Source organism: Amblyomma maculatum, chromosome 10 (assembly GCF_055883805.1).
Source record: "Amblyomma maculatum isolate TAMU_Amacu chromosome 10, ASM5588380v1, whole genome shotgun sequence".
Classification (NCBI taxonomy): domain Eukaryota; kingdom Metazoa; phylum Arthropoda; class Arachnida; order Ixodida; family Ixodidae; genus Amblyomma; species Amblyomma maculatum.
This window is the reverse complement of record NC_139353.1, coordinates 14,132,681-14,154,139: the sequence shown is the minus strand read 5'-3', so window position 1 is coordinate 14,154,139 and position 21,459 is coordinate 14,132,681. Positions and strand designations below refer to the sequence as shown.

The 21,459-nt window shown below is 49.1% G+C and overlaps 2 protein-coding genes across 4 annotated transcripts in view; one reads left to right on the top strand and one right to left on the bottom strand.

The window, feature by feature from the left end:
* LOC146175642 (ninein-like protein) overlaps nt 1-21,459 on the top strand; it is a 547,135-nt gene that overhangs the window by 121,079 nt on the left and 404,597 nt on the right. The gene's annotated exons all lie outside the window — the stretch shown is intronic.
* LOC146175644 (XK-related protein 6-like) overlaps nt 4,318-21,459 on the bottom strand; it is a 60,768-nt gene continuing 43,626 nt past the window's right edge. Inside the window, exons 3-6 of the mRNA XM_084580820.1 lie at nt 12,386-12,503; nt 11,869-12,022; nt 5,908-6,278; nt 4,318-4,625 (exon numbers count right to left, since the gene is read on the bottom strand). Of these exons, the coding sequence (XP_084436946.1) occupies nt 4,389-4,625; nt 5,908-6,278; nt 11,869-12,022; nt 12,386-12,503 (880 nt within the window). The 3' untranslated portion in view covers nt 4,318-4,388. The remainder of the gene's footprint in view (nt 4,626-5,907; nt 6,279-11,868; nt 12,023-12,385; nt 12,504-21,459) is intronic.

Sequence of the window (21,459 nt, the reverse complement as noted above, 5' to 3'; positions counted from 1 at the left end):
CGTCATTTCTTTTATGTTTATATATATTTGGCATCTGGTAAGAATCTGCCTAGGGGCATCCAGCATCAGTTGCATATTTTTCACACAAGGCATGTTTTTTTTGGCTGTGGACAACATCAGCTCTTTCTTGCGCTTGTGTACCAGTATCAAAGTGTGTGCGTGTGTCTCTGGGATCACAAACCCCCAAGAAGTATGGCACTGGTGCACACTGAAAGCAGGTGAAAGTGGCGCCCTCTACAAGCCTTAAGTGGCTCCCTCTACTAGCAGTCTGGTGAACTAGTGCACTATAGGCCTATTGGTTTACCGTAACTGTAAAGTGAGATTGATTGTGAGAGAGTGAAATGGACTTTGGAGTGCTGGTTGGTTCGACTAGGTCATGCTCTGCCAAGCAGTTGCATAAGAGACTGCGTCAAAGAATGCAAGTCGCTTTCCCCACGAGCGGAAACAATGCGCCCTTTAGCCAACTGTTGTCTAGTTGTTTTTGTTGTCACATATTAATTGTAAGTATCACACAGACAACTTTTTTTAGCCCATAGTTGAGTTGACCTCTTTTTTACATGATTGGGGCATTAATTGGCTAAGATATTACCAGGCCCTTTTCCTTGCCTCAGAAGAACTTCAGTGTATACGCACTGCTTACGTCATAAAGGAAATATCTGTTTGTTTCTTTCTTTGATTAAACCAGTTTGGAAAACCAAAGGATTGAGATCTTTTTTTTTTATGGTTTATAGAGTGAAGCATCTTGAAGTGACTCAAGCTGTGAGGGATGCTGTAGTAAAGGGAATTAGTGGGCGTTGACATCGCACAGTATCTCCTTAAAACATGGCCGCTGCAGCTGATATCGAACCTTGTGGAGAGGTCTGACGTACTGACATCTTTGCCAGGGCAGGAAAGAGGCATGGGCCTAAAACCATTAAAAAACATATTGCTGACAACCTAGACTACCCACATCTATGTAGATGTGTCCAGTTATTCATCCATGCCATAAACCATAAAGCAGGTTTCTTATTTGGGGGAACTAAGCAGTTTACGTTTGTAATTTTAGTTTAATAATGGGCTAGTAGGAAGCCTTCTTGTATTCGTGTCACTTCAGAAATATCAAAAGAGAAAAACGAATGTCAGCAGGACATTTCTTTGTATTTGAGAGCTGCTGCTTTACTCTAGAACTGTACATTTCAACGATGCATTCTCGTATGGCACTGTGAGAGGAAACTTATTGCGTTAACTGTAATGTAATACAAGTTGCTGAGCAAGGGTAAACCAGCGTGCGGAGGACATAACAGGTGGTTGTGACATATCATGACTGTGATGTTACTGGATTAGGCTGTTTTTCTTGCATTAAATTGAAAAAAACAAAAAAAATACACTTTTTTAGAGGGTGGTGTGTGGCTTCATAAAAAAAAAAACGAAAAGCATGCAGCTATAGTAAAACCCTGGTATTAAATGTGTGAAGTGAACTATGGGCCAATTTGCTGAAACCAGAACGTTACATGGCGTCAACATGAATTCTAATCTTTACACATGTGCTCTCTACCTAATCCTTATAAATTTAGTCTCCTTATTGTCTTCTTCTAAGCCACTCAAAATGACTGGAATTGTTGGAATGGTTGTGCAGAACATTTCAGCAGTGTATGCATTTCAGGTAGTGTGCCTTCAATAAAAACATATCCTGTTAGACTGTTGCTTCTCTCAGTGTGACAATTAGCCTGAAAATAAAGTGGAGCTGCATCTTGCCAGGGTGATGCTCCGACGTAAATTATTTGTACCGAGAAATGTTCTTTCTGTAATTTCAAGTAGGCAAACCGTGACCACTGTTCCTCACTCCCATAAGTGCAGTCTGCTTCTACACACAACTATATGGCTCTAACAAAGCGCACAAATGCATTGATGGACCTAGGATGAGCGGATAAAAATTTGACTCTATAGTTCGGTTGTCACCAACAGTGAAACAGCGGCGGATTTTTCACGGCAATTCGCATCTGTTCAACATGGCTTTGCCGTCAAATCAGCACTCGCACACAGACAGCTTGTTCTTCAGATCACTCATTCCACCATCACTGCCGATAATGTACAAGAGTTCACAGCTGCGCATCATGTGTACCAAAAAGTGAGCGACATTGTCCCGACCAGATTTTTTGCTGTCTGTTGATCTATCCTTCAAAAATCTTGTGATCGTCATCTTCAGGGCGTTGTAAGGTGACCTATTACGCAGCTCTTGGGCAATTGGCTTGTCTTTGGTAACTGTCAGCGGCACTCTCACAGTTGATGCATTATGTTTTCAGTGGTTTTTTATCGGGAGAGGCGAACTTATTGGAGTTTCTACCTACGTAATCTATTTGAGCCTTCCTTTTTACTAAATTTTTCAGATGTCATAGTGTTTGATGGGTGTGTTGAACTCAAAGAAGGCTTCACTTTTCAGAACCTGTAAGTCTTTTTGTGAGGAATGGCGTTCAGGTATCAGACGTAAACACACAAAAGCTGTTGTATATACTCGAACAGATCAGATCTTGTATGTCCCATCTTACTGGATGATGTACTAAGTAAAATGCTATCGCTGTCCCCTTCTAGCAAAAGGAATAACCACAACTGATCCGCAAGTAACAGCCAGTCGTGGTAGCTTGCGTGTACACCCAAGATTACAAGGCTACAATGAGTTGCAGCCTGTAACTATGTTTCTTCTGCCTCCTATATGTACATAAGTTCCTTTTCTTTCTGCCTTGTTACATGTGTAGTCGCCATTCATGCCTGAAAACTATCAGCCAAAGACTTTGATGATTGTCGCCTGAAAGGGGCGCTGTAGCGAGTGACAAAGATGATCAAGCAATGGTGATCAAGAATAAAGATGATCAAGCAACAAAAAAAGTGCCATAACTTCTCACGCACGGGATCACACCTGAGGAGACTCATAAAGGCTGTTTGCCCGGATTTTTCCGTCTGCAGTGATCTCGCAACTCAGACGCCCAAATCGTGGAACTTTCACAAACACGCACAAAAAAGCAGAAGATTGCAGGAGCGTCTTTCGCCGTCTGGTACACAAGCATGCTGGGGATCATTCACCTTCAGGCAGGGAGCAGAACAGACTTCTTTTGTCGCTCCATGCGTGTCTTCCGTTGGCCTCCTTGGGCGATTCATTTGGGTATTGCGAAATGAGTGGACGTAAAAACATAACATGCAGACACCGTAAACACCACACTGCCGCTGCGTCTCCCGTCGATATCGGGTTTTCACCCCACGCGTGTATCAACGCCAGGCTGCGATGCTCGGGCCGTCACGAGCAAAAGAAAGCAGGCACGTAAGAAGAAGCGAGTGAGCCAGCGCTTCGCGTTCCCTTTGAAGGTGACGGATGGGGGCCGGCGTCATCCGAGCTCTCCCGGCCACCGCTGGCTACCGCTGGCTGCACTAGCGTGTATGGTCCTTTGACGTCCTCGCTTGGCGACGGTCGATTTGACGGATGCAAAAGCGTCGACGTCGAGCGACGCTCCTTTGTCCTCCGCACCCCTCGCTTTTCGCAAGCTTCGGTCGACCGACGTCTGCTCGTCTTTCGTTTCGCTTTTCCCGCTCTGTCTTGGTCATCTTGGTTTTTGACGGCCAGCTTCTTGGCTTGACTTGGCTGTCGACTCTTGCTTGCCGCGGATTCGATATGGATGCCCCCTCGTTTCGCGGCTTGTAAGAGTAGCCCTCTTCGTTGCGCGGAATGTCGTGACCTTCTGTCTAGACAGTTCGTCCACGCATGTTTTGTTGGACGCCGCGGCGGTGGGGTGAAAGCGTGGGGAGGAGAAGTTATCGTCTTTCTGGACGAGAGCGGGGGCCATCCATCACCGTATCCGTCTCTCTGAAGAGGGCTAAGAATAAGAGGACTATTCTTTTCCGGGCCAGATTACTCTGGCTCGCTCGTAACTCTGGTAGCCCTATCTTTTCTTCACACTGCCGATGTTCTTGAAAATTTGCGGACTACATAAATAACGATGCAAATATAAGTATTTAAAGTGTCATGTATGCATCGCCTCTGGACGCAGAAGGGCGCTTCTATGTTAGATACATTCGAGACCGTTAAGCGCTGTCCTTTCGCTGCCTGTATAGTTCCAAACAATGTTAAATGAAGGTCAGGCATTTTAATGGATGTGGGCGGGTCTTATGCACTGCACTCTTATTACCCCAGTAGGCTCTGCTTATATGTTCAGTCATCCACTTGAACTACGGCCGGTTGTCTCCACGGCAGGGTAATGCTCAGGGTTTGTTGGACACCTTCGCATCGCCAGCGGGAAGTGGATGCATGTCCGTCATGTCCCGGGCCATCACTCATGTGGTATTGTGAAAGGCAGAAAATGTGCTCTACGTCCGCCTGTTTGGTTGTGGTTGAGATGAGCCTCTTTCTCGAGGAGTGATCATCAGCAGCATCGGGCGATCGGGTTGTACAGCGGCAGGCGCCCGTTAGGGTGGAAGAAGCGATAGTAGACGAGCATGAAGAAGATCCCCAGGACGAAGCTGCCAATGACACCGATGAGGAGCGGGAGGCGGTACCAGAGTACGGGGTCGGCGCGGAAGTACCACAGTACGATGAGAGCAGTGTTTTCCAGGAAGGCGATGACGTAGTAGGCGCTGTACTTGTACCGCGTGGGCTCGTCCTGCGAGATAATGCAGAATTTGTATCAGCCGCCGATATGGTCTCGGCATAAACGCGAAAGTGCTATGCGCTTTTTTTATTTTTTTTTCGCGTTGCTCTTTTCGAAGAAGCGCCAGAACGAAGTTTACTGGAGCAAACAGTGGGGTTGCTGAAAAAACAGCATGGGCTGTCCACAGAGCAGGAAGAGCTCATATAGGGTACGCTATACATTATAAGCTCTCCTTATACCGGATGTTTCAGTTAACACTTTCAAAAATTAAAAAAACAAAAACAAAAAAAAACATTGTGAGTTCGAAATAGATAGAAAATATTTGTAGGAACAAACTCACAGCCGCGGCGGGCGCAGTTTACTGCATGCAGAACACTTCTATTTACGGAAGTAAATAACTAAAATCTACTGATTAACTTCATAACTATCGCATTTGGGCGGTTAGTCCCAACAGGGAATTCGGCGCCGTGAATAAGATATAATGCCACGTAGCTTTTTAAAAGGAAGGAAAACTGATTTTAAAACCCTGCATCACAAGGAAATCAGACCCTTCTTCCCATACGAAACCAAAACCGAGTGCAAGAGGCGCGCAGGAAGCTTGGTACGGACGTAAGTAACGTCCGTTGATGACGTATTGCGGTGACTACGGCGCCAAATTCGAATGGTATGCTGTATACTGTGACCTGTCGTGCACTTTATTTCCCTCCGTTGCGCTCAAAAATAACATCAAACACTTGACAGTGGCTGGTCTTTCCATTGTACCCAGCTGCGAGGCAAAATAATCTACATTATTCTTCATGAATTTGCAGCGCGCCGGGCGACGAACTGTGAAGATCCCTGGCTGTCCTCGTTGTCGCTAACATATTAAAGCCGCAGCAAACGGCGCTTTGGAAAGGGCTGCTGTCGCCAGCCTCTGCGGCGGGCAACTCATATCTATTTGTTTTGACCTCAGCTGGACTCGAGCACTCGTTCGCGCAGGTGGGGATCGCTGGTCTACCAATGTAATATTGTCACAGCAGTCCCGTGCTGCTACAATTTCGCACCGCCCTCCACACATGCGCCTGTGTTTTTCACTGAGCTGAATGCCTACATCAAAGAGGACAGGGCGTATCCAGACCCCATCCCTTCCTTTGTTTACCCTATGCTCATTCTTTCCCTGGTCTCACTCTGTACATAAATGATGTCGGTCCGTCGGTTTAAGGAGGCTGTAGTTCCTTCTAAGACCAAGACTGAGTGCTTACACAGTCTTCGATCTTGCTAGCAGTTTTCTGCACTCTGCAACGTTTGCACCCACCTTGACGTTGAGGAAGCAGAAGAGGTAGATGGCGCCGATGAGCATGTTGAACAGGTACTCCCGGCAGGGCCTGGGGCGGCCGGCGTCGCTGTCACAGAAGCGCGTCCCCTGGTGCATCACCCACACGGTCATGACGCCCCAGTGGCCGATGCAGGCGGGCAGAAGCCAGTACTTGTACTGTGAGGCGAACAACGCCAGCGCCCCTGCCCGCGACGCCACGGTGCCCAGACGCCAGAAGAACTGCAGCGCCGAGCCCAGCCGGCTCATGTTGTGCTTGTCGGGCACCGAGCGCCGCAGGGCCCGATGGTAGCTGGCCAGCGACCAGCACAACTCGAACAGCGACGAGCCCACGGAGCCCAGCTGGGCGGCAACTGCGTAGGATGGACACGAGATGAATGAGGGATGGAAAGGAACCTTCGTCCCTCTTTCCGCTGGTGGATACGACTCGTATCGGTGGCTTTTGCGAGAAAGCTGGCCATGGTCATTCAGTATACGCCAGATATGTGCTTAAAAAGTAAACAATTTTCTCTTATGATGAAAGCCTAATACGTCCTATCACCAACGTAGCTGAAAGGCAGCGCCTAGAAAAAGTGTTCATTGTACTATATGTGACTACTATTCATCCACTTCTTAATCCATACCAGTTTTCGCATTCGCAGCAAGGATGCCTCAAGTGCGCTTCGTAAATTTTTCTTTATCATACAGGTTTGCTTTGTATTTTTTACAGCTTTAGCTCTGCTGCGTTAATTTACGAGTTTTGCTCCGTCTTAATAGTTCAGTGGTTAGGGCGCTCGACTGTTCCAAGGATGAGGGATCGAATGCCGGCCGCGGCGGCCGCTTCTCGATGGAGGCGAAAAGCAAGACCTCGTGTGCAGTGCGATGTCAGTGCGTGTTAAAGCACCCCAAGTGGTCGAAAACACCGTCGTTGTCATCAAATTCCATTTGTGCCGCTCTTTCATTTAGGTTAGGTAAATACACCGTACCCATACGCTATCTCGCTAAAGACGGAGCTCACAGTCGTGCCAGACACGCTGCCGAAACCATCGAATGACGAGAAGCCAGTACTAAGCGTGGAAGCGAGCAAAGGTCGAAGCGGTGGCAGTGACTGCGACTGCGGTCGATGGCTAACGCTAGCTAAACTTGGTTGTATGGTAATTGAAGCCCCGCACATTTTTTTTTTTCTTTTTTTGGGCGAAGAGCTTCAGGTCCGAATGTGTGCCGTGGCTGCATCTAGTAATGCCCGGCTCTTGCAGTGAGCCACACACTTTTTTGTCTTCCCTTTCTTTGTTTCTGAAGCTAATAAAAACATTTCCAACGGAAACATGTTCAGGTGTCAAGATTTCATATTCGCAACTGCTTCAGGACTGCTTGGATGATCGCGCTGCCACAAAATGCGCTGGACCCAAGCGCAACCGATCGAAACAAGTGCACGAATGCTCAAGGCCACATGAGCGCAACTGCAAGAAACTCCGGAAGATGGAGAAATAAAGGGGGGGGGGGGGGGGGGGATTGCGAAAGAAGAGTAGGCGACGACGGTGCCTGCTTCTTCCGAGGGCTGGGGCGAGATAGCTTTTCTTGTGACGCCAGCGCGCGCAATTCATTAGATCCTCGAGGTCGCCCGCCGTTCTTTTTTTTCCGATAGTTGTTCTTCTCCGCTTTCTTCACCACCTTTTGTTCAGCGTAACCTTTTCGCACGCTTGCCTCCATTGACGGGCGGTCCCTAGAATGTGCCTTTTAAGGGAAGGGCGCTGGTTGGTGTCATCAGTGCTCCGTTATTCAAGCCTCTTTCAAGCTGATCCCATTCAGTAAGCTTACATCCCTCCCCGTCATGATATCGGAGGGGGCCCCGTTATTTCATTCGTTAGCGTAGGGAGCATCGTACTCTTTCCTTAACCCCGACAAAAAGAAATAATTGGCACGAGCGCCAGCTCGTTTAAACCCCCGATGAAATACTTTTAAAGGAAGTTTTGTGTATGCTTCTTCGCCGCTTATTCAGACGCGAAGCCTTGCTCACACATCGATCGAGCAATTAATCTTAATAAATGGAAGGAGGCCGAGCAGCTTGAATACGGTCCGTAAGCGATGGTGGTGGATAGTGATGCACATACGAAGCAAATATTAAGCGTCCAAGAGGTGTTCGACCCGTTCTCTGTTTTCTCTCGGATGCTTGGCTAGTAGATTTATTTTTTTTTTCTGTGGGCACCGGTAATGACCCTGGGGGAAGTGGTTAGTGGTTCGTACGTATTTTATTCGATTCAAATGTTGTGGTGCTTTCTTTCTTTCTTTTTTTTTTTTTTTTTTTTTTTTTTTTTTTTTTTTTTTTTTGCGTTTGGCGAGTTCGTTGTCGCGGCCTCAGTGCCGTTTCCAAGTTTTTACCGGTGGTACGCTCGCTGTTTACTTCGAAGCGGGTTTTTGGGAGCATTGTTAGCAAAGCCGGCAGTCGAAACAAGACTGCGCGTTGGCCTCTCTTCGGGAAAACGCACCTTTCGAAGTACTGGCTGCGTGCGTGGGCTGTGCTTTTGATTCGTTGCTGAAAGATGTGCACCACTCTGGCTAAATATCTGGAAATGGCTAGTAAAATAGTAGGAAGAAAAAACAATGTTATGTAGCATAAATGGAACATACTTTGCACGCATTGCTTTACAATAATATTGTTTACATTGGACTTGAAAAGCCAGTCTTGAGCTGCTTCCCATTGAGGGCGGTCTACCTCAGGAAGGGCCGCACGTCGGATGACACACCACTCAATCATTCAGTGTTGCTTCCTTTACTTTGCTTACGACAATCAACAAACCTACAGAAATGTACTGCAGAGGTGAGGCCACAGTATGCCGACGGTAAGAACAATTATCGCCTTATGACGATTTCGATTACGATACGACACACTCTTCGGTAAGTCTTGGATGAGACTGTCACATCTGTCGAGACTACCGATAAATTTGCATTCTTTAAATGAAAGTCGTTCAGGCATCCCATAGTGTAAGCAGCTCGTCCCATAGGGATTTTTATCAATTATACAATAGCGCTTTACTCTTTACAGGCGAACTCGAAAATATGTGGCCCGTTTCGTTCTCAACTCTTTGTACTTTGCCTTAATTCTTGCTTAATTTCTCCCTGCACTGGGCTAATGTAGATAGAAGAACCGGAGCGCCGCACTTAGACGCCATAGCTAATCACACGCCGATCAAGCTAAGGAATAAGGCACAGGTCGTGGTTGGGAGCTTGGCAATAGCAAAAGCACTCCCGCAAGATACATCAGATATGGCAGCGCTCTCCGAATTTCGCGCTTGCCCGCAAGTTTTAAGGAGCCAAGGAAAGTTCTTGTTTTAGGTCCCCGTTCGCAGGTCGAGCAGCGTTGGCCTCAACAGTCGATAAACCATCACAGCGAGCAAGGAGCACAGCAGAGGATGAAAGTACGGTGATAACGAAACGAGCTCAAGAGGGAAATCGAACTAGAAGGGTGCAGCAAAAGTGCCAGGAGGAGGAAGATAGGGCTGATGTAGGCTGGAATGAACCGAGGAAACTGGAGGAGGATAGGGGCTGAGAGTGGTGGTATCTCTCATGCTCCCTCTGGTGCGTCGACTGCTGTGAATCGGAGTGGTGTCCTGCGGCGGCACCGCCTTTCGGCACTGCCCGATCCGTATGCAATCCTCGCCTATCGCTCATATAAATACCTCAGCAACTGCGCTAAAATGATATAGTATAGTATAGGAGTATAGTAATCGTCGGCCATTTTTTTTTTTTTTATTGAAAATTTGGGCACGACGTTTTCATAGTTTTGGCTGATCTCTCGAAGGTCGTCGAACTGGGTGCATTTGACTTTTTTTCCGCGGGCTTCGGACATGTCGTGCTCTTTGCTGCTTTTTGGACGGATTAAATTCGTTTCTCGTTCATTTTTTTTTTTGTTCTCCCGCGTACAAGCTGCGCATCGAGTTTCACTTTATGTCCCTTCCATCCATTCACGTTTCTTGCTTTTTGTTTCGTTCATGTTTAGGTTTTAAGTGCCAGTCCTCCTTTTCTTCCCTGCCTCCCTTTCCTGTATTTCTGCGTGCTTGACTTCTTCCCTCTCCCAGAAGTCTGCTTAAAACGCGTCCTACCACCGCTCTGCCCTTGTCCACTCTCGCATCTCTCCTTCCCCCATCGTTCCCGCACTTCGCGCAGTCTCCTAATGCAGTGGAGTCCTCATTAGGACGTGATTAACTAACGACTTAAGAGCTGGAAGCAACATCTTCTCTTTCTTTGCACGTCTCATTACCCTATGTGCCTGTTTAATTTTTTTTCTTTTCTTGCTTTATTTATGCGAGTATATGTACGCGTGTGCAAAGAAAAGCCTTCCCTCCAGCAGAGCCGCTTGTTTCTTTTCCTTGTTTTTTCATGCACTCTGAACTGAAGCACGTGGCTCGGGTTTGTTCCGATTACTGCTGCTGCTGTCTTTTGTATTTCTTAGGTACTTACGTTTCTTTTTTTCACGTTTTGTTCCTTTTAATCCCTTCTCGAACGAGGGCCTGGTGCTCAGTGCTGCGTCGCCCTCGGGGTTTATTAAAAAGTCGTTTCCCCTCGTCTTCATTTTTTTCTTAACAACATCCCTTTAATTGTCTTGAGTTGGTCTTGGGTGTTACGTTATCCATACAGTGTGCTCTAAGAGAGGATTGCTTGAGTTGTGCCGTACTGGGTTACATTTTAACGAGCTCTCGTCTCCTTCTGGCAGTACATACGCGTACACTGTTATTTCGCTGCTAATCAGGTCTAACGCGCTTCTCTTGTTTTCATCGATGTATTTTTCGTTTTTTTCAGAGCGCTGCTGCTGATATTGCGGAGTGTCGACTCCGCGTTCGTTGCGAGTCCGACGTAATTGCTCGTTCTCGGCGGTCCCGTTTCGAAAGCGTCTACGAGAAATAACCTCGACTGTGTTTAAGCCGCTTGCTTTCGGAAAGCGCGGGTTAGTTTCTGCCTACGCTTGTCGACGTGTGTGTGTGCGGGGATGGGGGGGGGGGGGGGGGGGGGCTCTTGCGCTCGTGTATTTTGGCACGTGCTGATCTGTGACGAAACTCGAAATTGCCTCACAGGGGCTACTTTTGAATCTTAACACGCGCCTAAAGGCGCGCGCCTTGTTTTCAGTTGGACGCGCAAGTCATTGCTGCCGTACCGGCACTGGTATTCAAGAAAAGGCAGAAAACCTAACCAGCAGCACTGGGTTTAATTAGGGAGCGAAACGCTGAAGTAATGTACAGCACACCTGTCGCAGCGCTCTACTGCCCCAATGTTTAATAGTCGAACCTAGAAGCAAACTTTGCTTAACTTTTTTAAATATTCGTGTAGGTTCTTTTTTGAGGGAGAAGCGGGGAGGAGAAGCAACATGAACACGGCCAGACCAATGGCAGAGTGATAGCACTGTTGGGCGCCTGTTAGCCCTGCAACGCTCCTTACTGAGCAATGTTAATTAGGATATCGCTCGCTCGTATCCAGTGGCATGGCTCACACCCATTTATCTGTGGCGCCTTGAAGGCTGTTAGCAGAGTCAGAATAGACAGAACGAAAACTGAGCGTGGCTAGCTGTATACGTCCTGTTTGCTCTTCACATTCATCTTCGCCTATCTTTGCTATGCGCATTGAAAATACGACGCAGTACAGACTATAGTCTTGTTCCTCAAATGCTGATCAGTGACAGCCGCTAAAGTCGTTTTGGCCGAAACCGCTCTTCGCTCACTGAGTAGCAACGCCATGGACATGCCTCTTGTCCTGGCTTTGGTCAAATGCTTTGACATATGCCAGGGAAGTCTACTGGCCAGTAACGTCAATCGTTTAGTGGTTAAATCTACCGCTGTTTCTTGCTGCTCAATTGGGGCGTGCAGGTGCGGGTAAAATGCGTTGATTTAGGACATTGACTACGGTTATTTGCCAGTGAGCCAACGACCTTTGCAGATGTCGTTGACACCAATATGAGCAGCGCCTCCTCCTCACCTGTGAGCGTGTCGGCGTGCGTGCGCAGGCCGTAGCGGTCGCAGAGGATGTACAGCTGCAGAACGAGCTGTGGTGCCGACTGCATGAAGCTCTCGAGGAGCGCCAGCAGCGCCGTGTCCCGATCTTCGTGGATCATCAGCAGGTAGTAGTCCACCTGCGACATAAACAGGTGCAAGCCCCTTAGCTGTCATTCTCAGAGACACTATACGTGTGCGCGTCTGTCACAGCCACCGTGTCGTCGTGCACGCCTGCAGACTGTCGCACTGTCGTATAGGGCGTGTATTCTTTGCTCGTTTTCCCAATACGCCGGAGGTAGCCGCAGGCCTTCATTATGTCCTACGGAGGTGACAACTTCAGTATTGCACCGTTCGACCTCACCGTCGCTCAGCTGTCACAAGGTATACTCAATTGAGCTATAAGTTGATGGACAGGCGTTGAGTGAAGCTTCCGACCGTCCTCGTGCGTAGGTTTAACTGCGAGTGGTGACGTCACAGCGCTTCTGCTGTGAGGGACGTACCTGTTGTGAACGCGGCTGCTCCAGCCGCACTGGCGTGAGGTGCCACTGCTGCTGCCTCTGGCGACTGCGCTTGTCACGCGAGCGACTCTTGAGACCGTACACCAGGAGGTCGATGTACCTGCGAGGTTGGGAAAGGAAAGTGCGCCCTTCAACACTCTACCGCCGTTTGTCTTAATTATACGGCACACAAAGAAAGTTCCCGATGCACCGGACTGCCTTCTGGACCTGGTTAAATAGTTTGGTGTGGCATTTTGAGCGCCCCGCTCCTGCGGAGAAGGAGAACTGTCGTTCCGACGCCTCCAGAGCATCCTAGTACCAGAGATGCTATACTACACCTCTGCTACGCTGCCTTGCGGTTGAGCGGGTCATCTGGGATTCTAGAAGGGTACTTGTGAGGATGCCCACGTGATTTCTATTTCTCTTTGTATTATTTTTAATGATCGTCCTTGAAGTTACACCTTGGGCCTGATTTTCAGTGCCTTAAAATCAGTGGAGTAATCTAAAAGGTACGAATATTAAGGTAATGCCTCAAAGAACGACCCGTGTTTTTTTTTTTTTATTATTATTTCAGATGCTTTGAACGACCTGCGACTCGACAGACGTAAAGACATTGACGCGGGCCTCGTTTCTTCGCCGGATTGGATTTATGAGCCACTCTATTTGGGGAGGGGGGGGGAGGGGGGGTTCCTTTAGGAACCGCGTATTATATTGGACTTCTTTCGTCGCAAAAATGTCGTTCAGAATGATTTTCCTTAGTAAAATTTTTCGTTCTTCATAAATTCGCCCGTAAGTCTTCGCCGGTTCGAATATGCGCGCTGTGGAGAGAGTCTTAATTAAACGGCGTTTTTGTGCAGCGCCATCACAGCTTCCGAGCGCCATTCGGCGGAAGCATAAAGTGCTCGGCGCGTTTCACTGCGCAGTACAAAATAACGCAAAAAGAAAAAAAAAGGAAAATGCTGTTGACATTTTGCTGCAGCGAGCGTCGCGTAAGGGCCCGCCATCCGTCCTCGCGCGCAGCATTGAAATGCCGTAAGCGCCTCGCTGCTCGCGAATGGAGAGAGCCGCTGCTGCCGAAGCACTGATTTAGCGCGGCCCATGTTGCCAAGGAAACGAGTCATTTGGACGGCCCAGCGCACGTTTATGCGGCCGTCAACTTCTCCATGACGCCTCATATTACGGCCTCCTGCCGCCTCTGCACCCCTCATCCATCCTTCCTTAGCCTTCCCTTCTGGATCGGGCTTTGGCTTGGCGCGGCTTATTCATAACTCACATTTATCGCCGTTGGTTCCGACTCCGCATAGAAGCTAGATGCTGCTGCTCAGCGTGTGTGTAGAGCGGCGGCTGGGCGGTGGGGTGGTCGTAACTTGGCTCTTAGCTTTCGCATCTGAACTCCCTTTCGGTCTCAGTAGAAGTGTATGTTTGTGTGCTTTCCGAGCCCTCTCGCCAGCGCCATTCCTTTCTTTGTTACGTCTTCCGCGGGCCTGCGTAGCTCCTTGCAGCGGCGTCATCGTATTACTCTACAGCTGGCCTTTCCTTCTCCCGGGATTTCTTCGTTTTTTTTTTTTTTTTTTTTTTTGCGTGATGCTTTTATATAGGGTATAAACTACACTGCGCGCAGCGGTGTGTATGTCCAGGGGTAGCCCGGAATCGCCGAGAGGCGGCTCGGTGCCCGCAGCAGGCGCAAAACGTTTGGCCATGGAGTGCGTCGATCGTTTCCTCTTCGCCCCTCTTCTTCTCCCTCTCTTTTCGCTGCTTTACCCTAGAAAAACACTTTCCACTTCTCTTGCTTCGCTTCCCCATCGTTGGTCGATGGCTGCTCAAGCTGGCGCTTTATCGACGACGGCGAAGGCGCAGTCACTGAGCTGCAGGGGCAGGTTCTCTGTATCGTATACATCGTAGCTTCCCTAGATTTCCCGAACCTCCGAGCTGCCGCCGTAGCAGTGGCCGCCAGGGGGAGCTGTAGGTGTGTCGGCTTTCGCCTTTGGCTTCGATTTGCGTCCCTTCCCACCAGATCTACTTCCAGCGTTTTCCGACCTTATACGTCGGGCCTGTCGACGTCTTGATTTCCGTGCCTCGCCCTCGTAGTTGTCGCGTCTATGTGTCTCTTTGCCGCTTCGCCGGGAATTCTGGGCGCAGGCAGTAAGGGAAGATGTGGCCCGTTTTCCCCATTTGGCGTCGCTTATAGCATGCGCTTAGGCGCCGATGCTGTCATATCTGTCCCCTCTCTTCTGTTGCTGCTGTCGCCGCGCTCCCTCCACACCTGCTCCCTAACTCTCCTGTCTTTCGCCGCTTCGAGGCTCCCCTTCTCTCCCTAAACGCGTTCTTGCTCGAAGTGCAGATGCCGTTGCTCTCCTTCACTGCTGCGAGTTGTGTTTTCTCCTTATCACTTCCCGATATATTATTTTTTGTTCTTACATGTAACAGTAAATGCGCCTGTTTTTCCTTTTTTTTTCGTGCGTCTATGATTGCGACAGCCGCGCTACCTATCTCCTGGGCGCCGAGGAGAAAATACGGAATTCTGCTGTTGCTGGTACTTCACCCGATTTTGTTGGGCTCATTCTCTGCGCCATTCGCGCGCCGCAGTGGTTGCGACGCGGTGTACCGGAATCCTTTGTTCGGCCGTCTGCCCTGCTTTTTACCCAAATCCCTTTGTGTCAGGCTTTGCAGCGTGTTGTACTGCTATGACGCAAGCGACTCGGGTAGAAGTTAGAAGAGAACAGGATGGGGGACGACGCCACTGCACGAAACATTTTTACCCGAGTCTTCGAGCCAGAAAGCAACACACGCACCAAAAAGAAGGCGCTGCAGGGATGAATTCTTTTCAGACGAACTGCATTGTAACAGTCATTAGTCCATCAGAAGGGAACAATTACTCCCTTAGCAGCAAACTGCAAAGGGTCATCAGCCGCAGTTTTACTCCGTTCGACGCGAAAACTACTTTTATTTATTTCTTTTCAGGTATACCTGAAGGGCCCTTGAGTGAGGGCTTTACATAGTACTGCGGTTAGTCACTTATTGGGCCCATTTTTGGAGCAGAGGAGGCAAACGTCGGGCTGACTGACGAATGTGTTTAAATTGATAAAAACAAGGAGCTTAGTAAAAAAATAAGTCCAAACTATATTGGTACGATATTGAGCCAGTTCTAGTGCAAGTTACCCCTTTTGCTGGCTTCCTGATAAGATGAGCAGTGATAAGCACCGATGAGATGGAAGTGCGGTGAAACTCACTACGAGAAAGCAGTAATAGAGAGTTTTAGCTTACCGTGATCCGCGATCCGCTACCGTGATCCGCCACCGCGCGTTCCATTGCACATGCCCAGACCCCCCTTGACGCCGATAGATGGCGCCACATACAGGATGTCGGCACACAAACCTACCGCGTCGGAACCAATCAGCTTGAGCGCCCGCCCACGCGCGGTTGAGTGTCACGGTGGCGGATCGCGGATCACGGTCAGCTAAATCTCTCTAATGTCAGGGATGAAACTGCGGATCACTAGACTAAGCATTTCACTGCCTCGAGTGGATTTCGATTACGAGGCGGCGCGCACAGACGCGCTTCGCTGGTCGCTATACAGTAGACCACTACGCCGATCACCGCAGCCGAACTGCCAGTCGTTAATTTTTGTTACTGTTGCCTTTTACAAAAGATGGCACGTACGCACACTTGAGTATCGGCCAAAAATTCGAACACGAAGAGAGCCAATCAGCTGGATATATACGTGGCCCAAAACAAGATAATAAAGTTAGGACGGGGTGGAGGGGAGGGGGGGGGGGAGGGGGGTTCTCGTTCATCACTTGGCATGTCATTGTCTTCACTAACTTTCATCCGTAAGCAATGGATTCTAAAAGCGAAATCGAAGTGAAAGACGATGTGTTGGCGCACCGTATCCGCATTTGGACTAAGTGTCTCGCTAGCGAAGCAGCCGTCTTGTCTCGGGATGAAGCCGCGGCAGTAGCGCCTGTTGCCCCGAGACCGTTAATTAGCGGAAAAGCCACCTGTCACGATTGACAGGTGGCAGGAGAGAGAGAGGAAAATCTTTTTCGTTTTGTAATAGAGAAGTTGGCGAGACGAAAGACTCGGATATAACAAAACCTCGGTTATAGCGAATATTTCGATATAACGTAAATCTTTAATGTGTTGCCTGTTTTACTTACCCGGAGTCCAAGAGGCGGAGTACGTTTTGCATTTCTCCCGCGTAAGTAAAACCTATTGCCCTATTTTAGCCCAGGCAGCACAATCGCCAAGATTGACGAGGATACGTGGTCATGCGAAGTAACCATGCTTGGGCACTTCCATTGCATTCAGTTTAACGAAGTAAATCGGGAGTTGGCCTATTTTTCTTAATTTTTTTTTTCCTGTTCGCAGGATAAAAATCCGGGCTGCTTTGGGGGTGTACGCTTACGTTTGTCTGGTAGGTAGAAAAATACGCATCTATCGCCGCAAAAGAAAATGCATTTAAAATTTCCAAGCCCCCGATTTAAACTTTTGACGCTACCAGAAGTATTCCGCGATGACCGTCTTGAAGTGCATATTAGTGTAGCATAGTCTGTTGGATGCGCACTCAGGAAGCGTTTTGACGACGGAACGCAGTCAGTTTATCTGCGAGATAGGCGGGTGATGGTGACACAGAAAGGGAGGGGGGGATTTAATCTCTCTCTTTTTTGTTGCTTTCTTGGCTTATGGAACTCGGTTTCCGATGAAGACCTCGCGGCGGGGGTCTATGAATGTTTCCCTCACTGTCCCGTTAAATGAATCCACCCAAGAAGAAACCCTTATCAGCGCGGCTGCGAACCTTTTGCGGACTCTACCAACTGGGCGTTGGGCCTATACTTGGCCGTCCACTTCTTAAAATAGGCGGGTTTTATTACAGTACGAAACATGCTTCTTGCCCTTTCACTGGAACAGCGGACGTCGTTTGCGGACAACGCAGGGCTTCTCACTAACGTTTACCCTGAATGAATTATCGAATAGTGATAAGCCTGACAGCCTGCAGAACGTCACAATACGAACTGCTTCGCCATTTGAACTATAACCGAGCTTGTCAAACGTAGCCACCGCATATCCGATGCCACGTGCAATATGTGTCCACAAAGAGTGGAATACTGTCCAGTGTGCGAGTGCACGTGTTGGGAAACACGGCGGCGGGCAGAGCACGGTTACGTAAACCTGCTGCTGCGGCCCCAGAGAGAGAGAGAGAGAGAGAGAGAGAGAGAGAGAGAGAGAGAGGAGCTTTCATCGCACCGTCGGCAGTGCCTGATGGAAACGCAGCTTTAATGAACGTGGTCGGGCCGCGGGGTTTCCAGCATCGAAGCAGCGCGGACTGCGTCCGGTCACGTTCGGAATCCGCGCCCTCTTCGTGACGGCACCCGCCACGGCTCTCGCCGATCGATCGTTATCGCGGCGCCGGAATGCGACGGGATGAGTGGACGTTCACGAAGGTCGGTTCCAGGTTCGGTTTTTCAGTTCGGCCTGCCTCTTTTGTTGGGCGGCGTCGTATATTAGAAGCGAATCCATAGGCTTCGTAGCTGAAGTGCGCGGCCATGTGGAGGACGACTGTGTGGGCGTGTATTATGAGATAGCCGTATGAGAATTCGTATGAGAGATGTGATGTTTTAGTTGTCCTGTTTATCACCTAGGTTTGTTTTTGGTTTGAGTTTAAACTTACAGGTTCGGACAAGCAGACAGGTCAGACCAGCACACCCCACACCCCCCCCCCCCCCCCTCTCACATATATTTATTTCGGCATTGCGTATACAGCCTTGACAGGCGGTATTGAAAATTTTCATCAAATTTTGGTTCAAGGTAATCTGCTGACTGTCCTCCAACCTCGCGGAATAAACGCTTTATTTTTTCTTCTTCTAGACCCACGACAGTAGAGAGGAAGGAAGAATGTTTTTGGGCGCTCAAACTTGAGGAGGGCCTGCGAGCTGCCGTATCAAGAGGGCTGGTCTTCTTATAGGCAACTTGCCCCAAACTTTGTAATTGCCTTAGTTGTGCGATATGGCGAAGAGAAGTCCTATTGTTGAATGGTTGTCAGCGAAATGAGGCTTCCTTCCCTCCGCTTGCTCAAGTTTTGCTAACTGCCAGGCTATAGGCTAGCGGGTGTGTGAGTTTATTGCACAGATACTGCCTGGCGTCATCGTTGCTCATACGGCTCATTTAGCGCAAGAATCGCGGAGGCTGGCTTCGGAGGGACGCTTTTGGGTACATTATCGGTGTTTCCCGAAAAATGCTAGTCTCTTCAACTGCTACAGCTTGCGGACACTGGTTGGAATCAAGCCAGGTTTACACCATCCCGTCTAGACGTATATTCCTCAGTCCTGGGCCAGCCTGCTTGAACACCAATCTTGCAGGGTTTTCGAAACGTTTTTTTTTTTTTCTTCTGGCGGTGTCGAGCAAACACTGAGCACTGCTCGTTTCGCTCTTAATGCAGTAACGGTAACGAGTCCACGCGTCCTCTTTGGACGCACAAGGAGTGATTTGCAACGCTATGGTTCATTTCACGGAGCTTCTAAGCGGTTCGGTCGGAACGAGAGCTTTTGTGAAGCTGTGTAAATTATCTTTTTAACGCATCGGGCTGTGCACGTGGGCCGGCGTGGCGTAAGTTCTTACGTACATAACGTACAACTTGTGCGGTTTTGCAATACGTGTGAACAATTTAATGTCGCAGGTCTTTTAGACTGCTGGATTGATGCACCGTTAAGGAGGTGATGGAGAGGGACCGCAAAAGCGGCATCGAGCGTAGCGACGCAAAACAACGGAGCTCAAGCCGAATTGCGAAGAAGAGACGTGGTTATATACAAACGACAACCGTGCCCATACGCGATGCAGGCTGGCGTTCTTCCAAATTGTTATGAGCTTATTTATTTGTTTACTTTTTATGCTACGCCACTGTGCCTGTGTTCAGGACGGGAAAGCTGGGCCGCGCCATCGAAATGACTGTCTGCGGGGTCTTGCTCTTGCTTCGCGATCGCATTTTTGAGCGCGTTGTTTGGCGTTCTCGCGGGTTGCTTCCGAGCGTGAAGCTCCTCGTCGGGGTGTGAAGACTTTCATTCGTTCCGCGGGTCATTTGCTTTTCGCCTCACGAAAGCACGTGCACGGTTCCACCGCCAGAATTTCATTTCAGGTTCCACGGCCAGAATTTCATTTCAGGGACCCTGCTCTTCGGCCCCGCCGGGGTGGTGCAGTGGTAAGACGCCCGACTACTGTGCCGGAGTTCCCGGGATCGAATCCCGGCCTCGGCGGCTGCGTTTCGATGGAGGCGAAACGAAGTGGCGTCGTGTGCTGTGCGATGTCAGTGCACGTTAAAGATCCCCAGGTGGTCCAAATTACTCCATAGCCATCCACTACGGCTCCCCTTTTTCTCTTTCCACTTTCACTCCAACCTACCTACCTTCCCTTACGGCGCGGTTCAGGTGTCCACAGAGCAAGTGTGACAGATACTGCGCCTTTCCCTTCCTATGAACCAACCAACCAACCAACCAACCAACCAACCAACCTGCTCTTCGAGCTAGAGAGCCGGGGAGGTGGAGACGGACATATTTCGCTGCCGCGTTGAAAAAAAAAAAAAAGAAAAAAAAAAAAGGCCGTTAAAATCAATTCCGTGTGTGGGCTAACCCTGCTGGGCGTAATCGACTATAGTTCAAGAAAAGAAAACTGCTTTTAAATAACCGCCGGCCTATATTCATCAAGGTGATCTATACCTGATCTTTCTAGTTCTCTCAGCCTCTTTTAAAACTGCAGTTTTAAATTCGATTCGTGAAAAATATTCGCCAGTTCGCCGCCCGTTTACCCGATTTGTAATTTCGTCTTGCGCCCTGAGCTCATATCTCCCTCTCTCACTCACTTCAGCTTTCAACACCGGGCTCCTCGCCATTTTTGACGTTGGCTGTTGTGATGATGGATTGTTCTCGAATTGATCTCCGTGCAAACTCGTAGCGCGCCACCGCCTGTCGCGCCATTCTGTGAGGTTGGGGAGATTTTTTTTTTTTTTTTGCTCTTAATTTGTGCTTTCTTTTTTCTTTAGCGAGTCTCTATACTTCGTTGCGTACTTCTCATGAGCCATCGCGCGGAGCCCCCCTATATTCGAGCGAGCAATGAGTGTACGCATAACTTAATAGACTACCTTCTCTCCTCCTCCGCTCTTTGCTTTTTCCTCGCACAACCCCCTCCCTCCCTCCCTCCCTCCTTCCCTCCCTCCCTCCCTCCCTCCCTCCCTCCCTCCCTCCCTCCCTCCCGTTTCTGTCTTTACACGCCTAAAGCGCCGCCATTGTCGGCTAGAGTGACTGCCATGATGACGGCGGCGCTCTCTAAATGAGTTCGAGGGTTCAAAAGGCTACAAGAAACGAATTTATTGAACGGAGAGAAAACAAAATACACACTGGCTCCATCCTTTCTGTGCTTTTGTGTTGCTGTATTTCTGCGAAAGCTGAGAATGTCTAGGAAGCGTAAATGGCGAAAGTAAGCTGTGCAGTTATGCTTCGTCCTTTTCCTTCCCCCCCCCCCCCCCCCCTTCCTCGGTGGTTCGCGCATGGTCGAACGTTCCAAACGTTTGCAGAACGTGGATGAGCGTGACCGCTGACCTGCGGCACAACGGGCCATGCGGCTCAACTTGCGCTTCCCTCCTACGCTCGCGAATCCCTAAAGCGTAAAATCAGAGATCACGCGGCTTTGCACTGGAGTGTTCGCGTTACCCCTCCTTTTGGCCCAATAAAGTTTTTTTCTTTTTTCTCTCTTCCACTCGTGCTCTTACCAGTGTCGCTGTTTCCGCGAGATGAGAAGGATCCTTTCCAGAAATGCGGACTTGTGTGTGCGCAAAGTGCGGATCCCTCGAGTCCCGTTCGAGCCGAGCGGCCGTGCGATTGCCACACGTCGGGATTTCCAGCGAAGCTAGTGGAACGAACAGCTACTGTACTTTTACGGCAGCGGAGGGATCGGTTGACCGTATATATGTGGGGCCGCTTCGTGACGAAATTCAGTGACGGTATAAAAACGCTCACTGGATTTTTTATTAGCATTATTTATTCCGTGTTCGTGCAGTCTGTTCGCGCCATTTAGTTTATATTTTTCTCTTT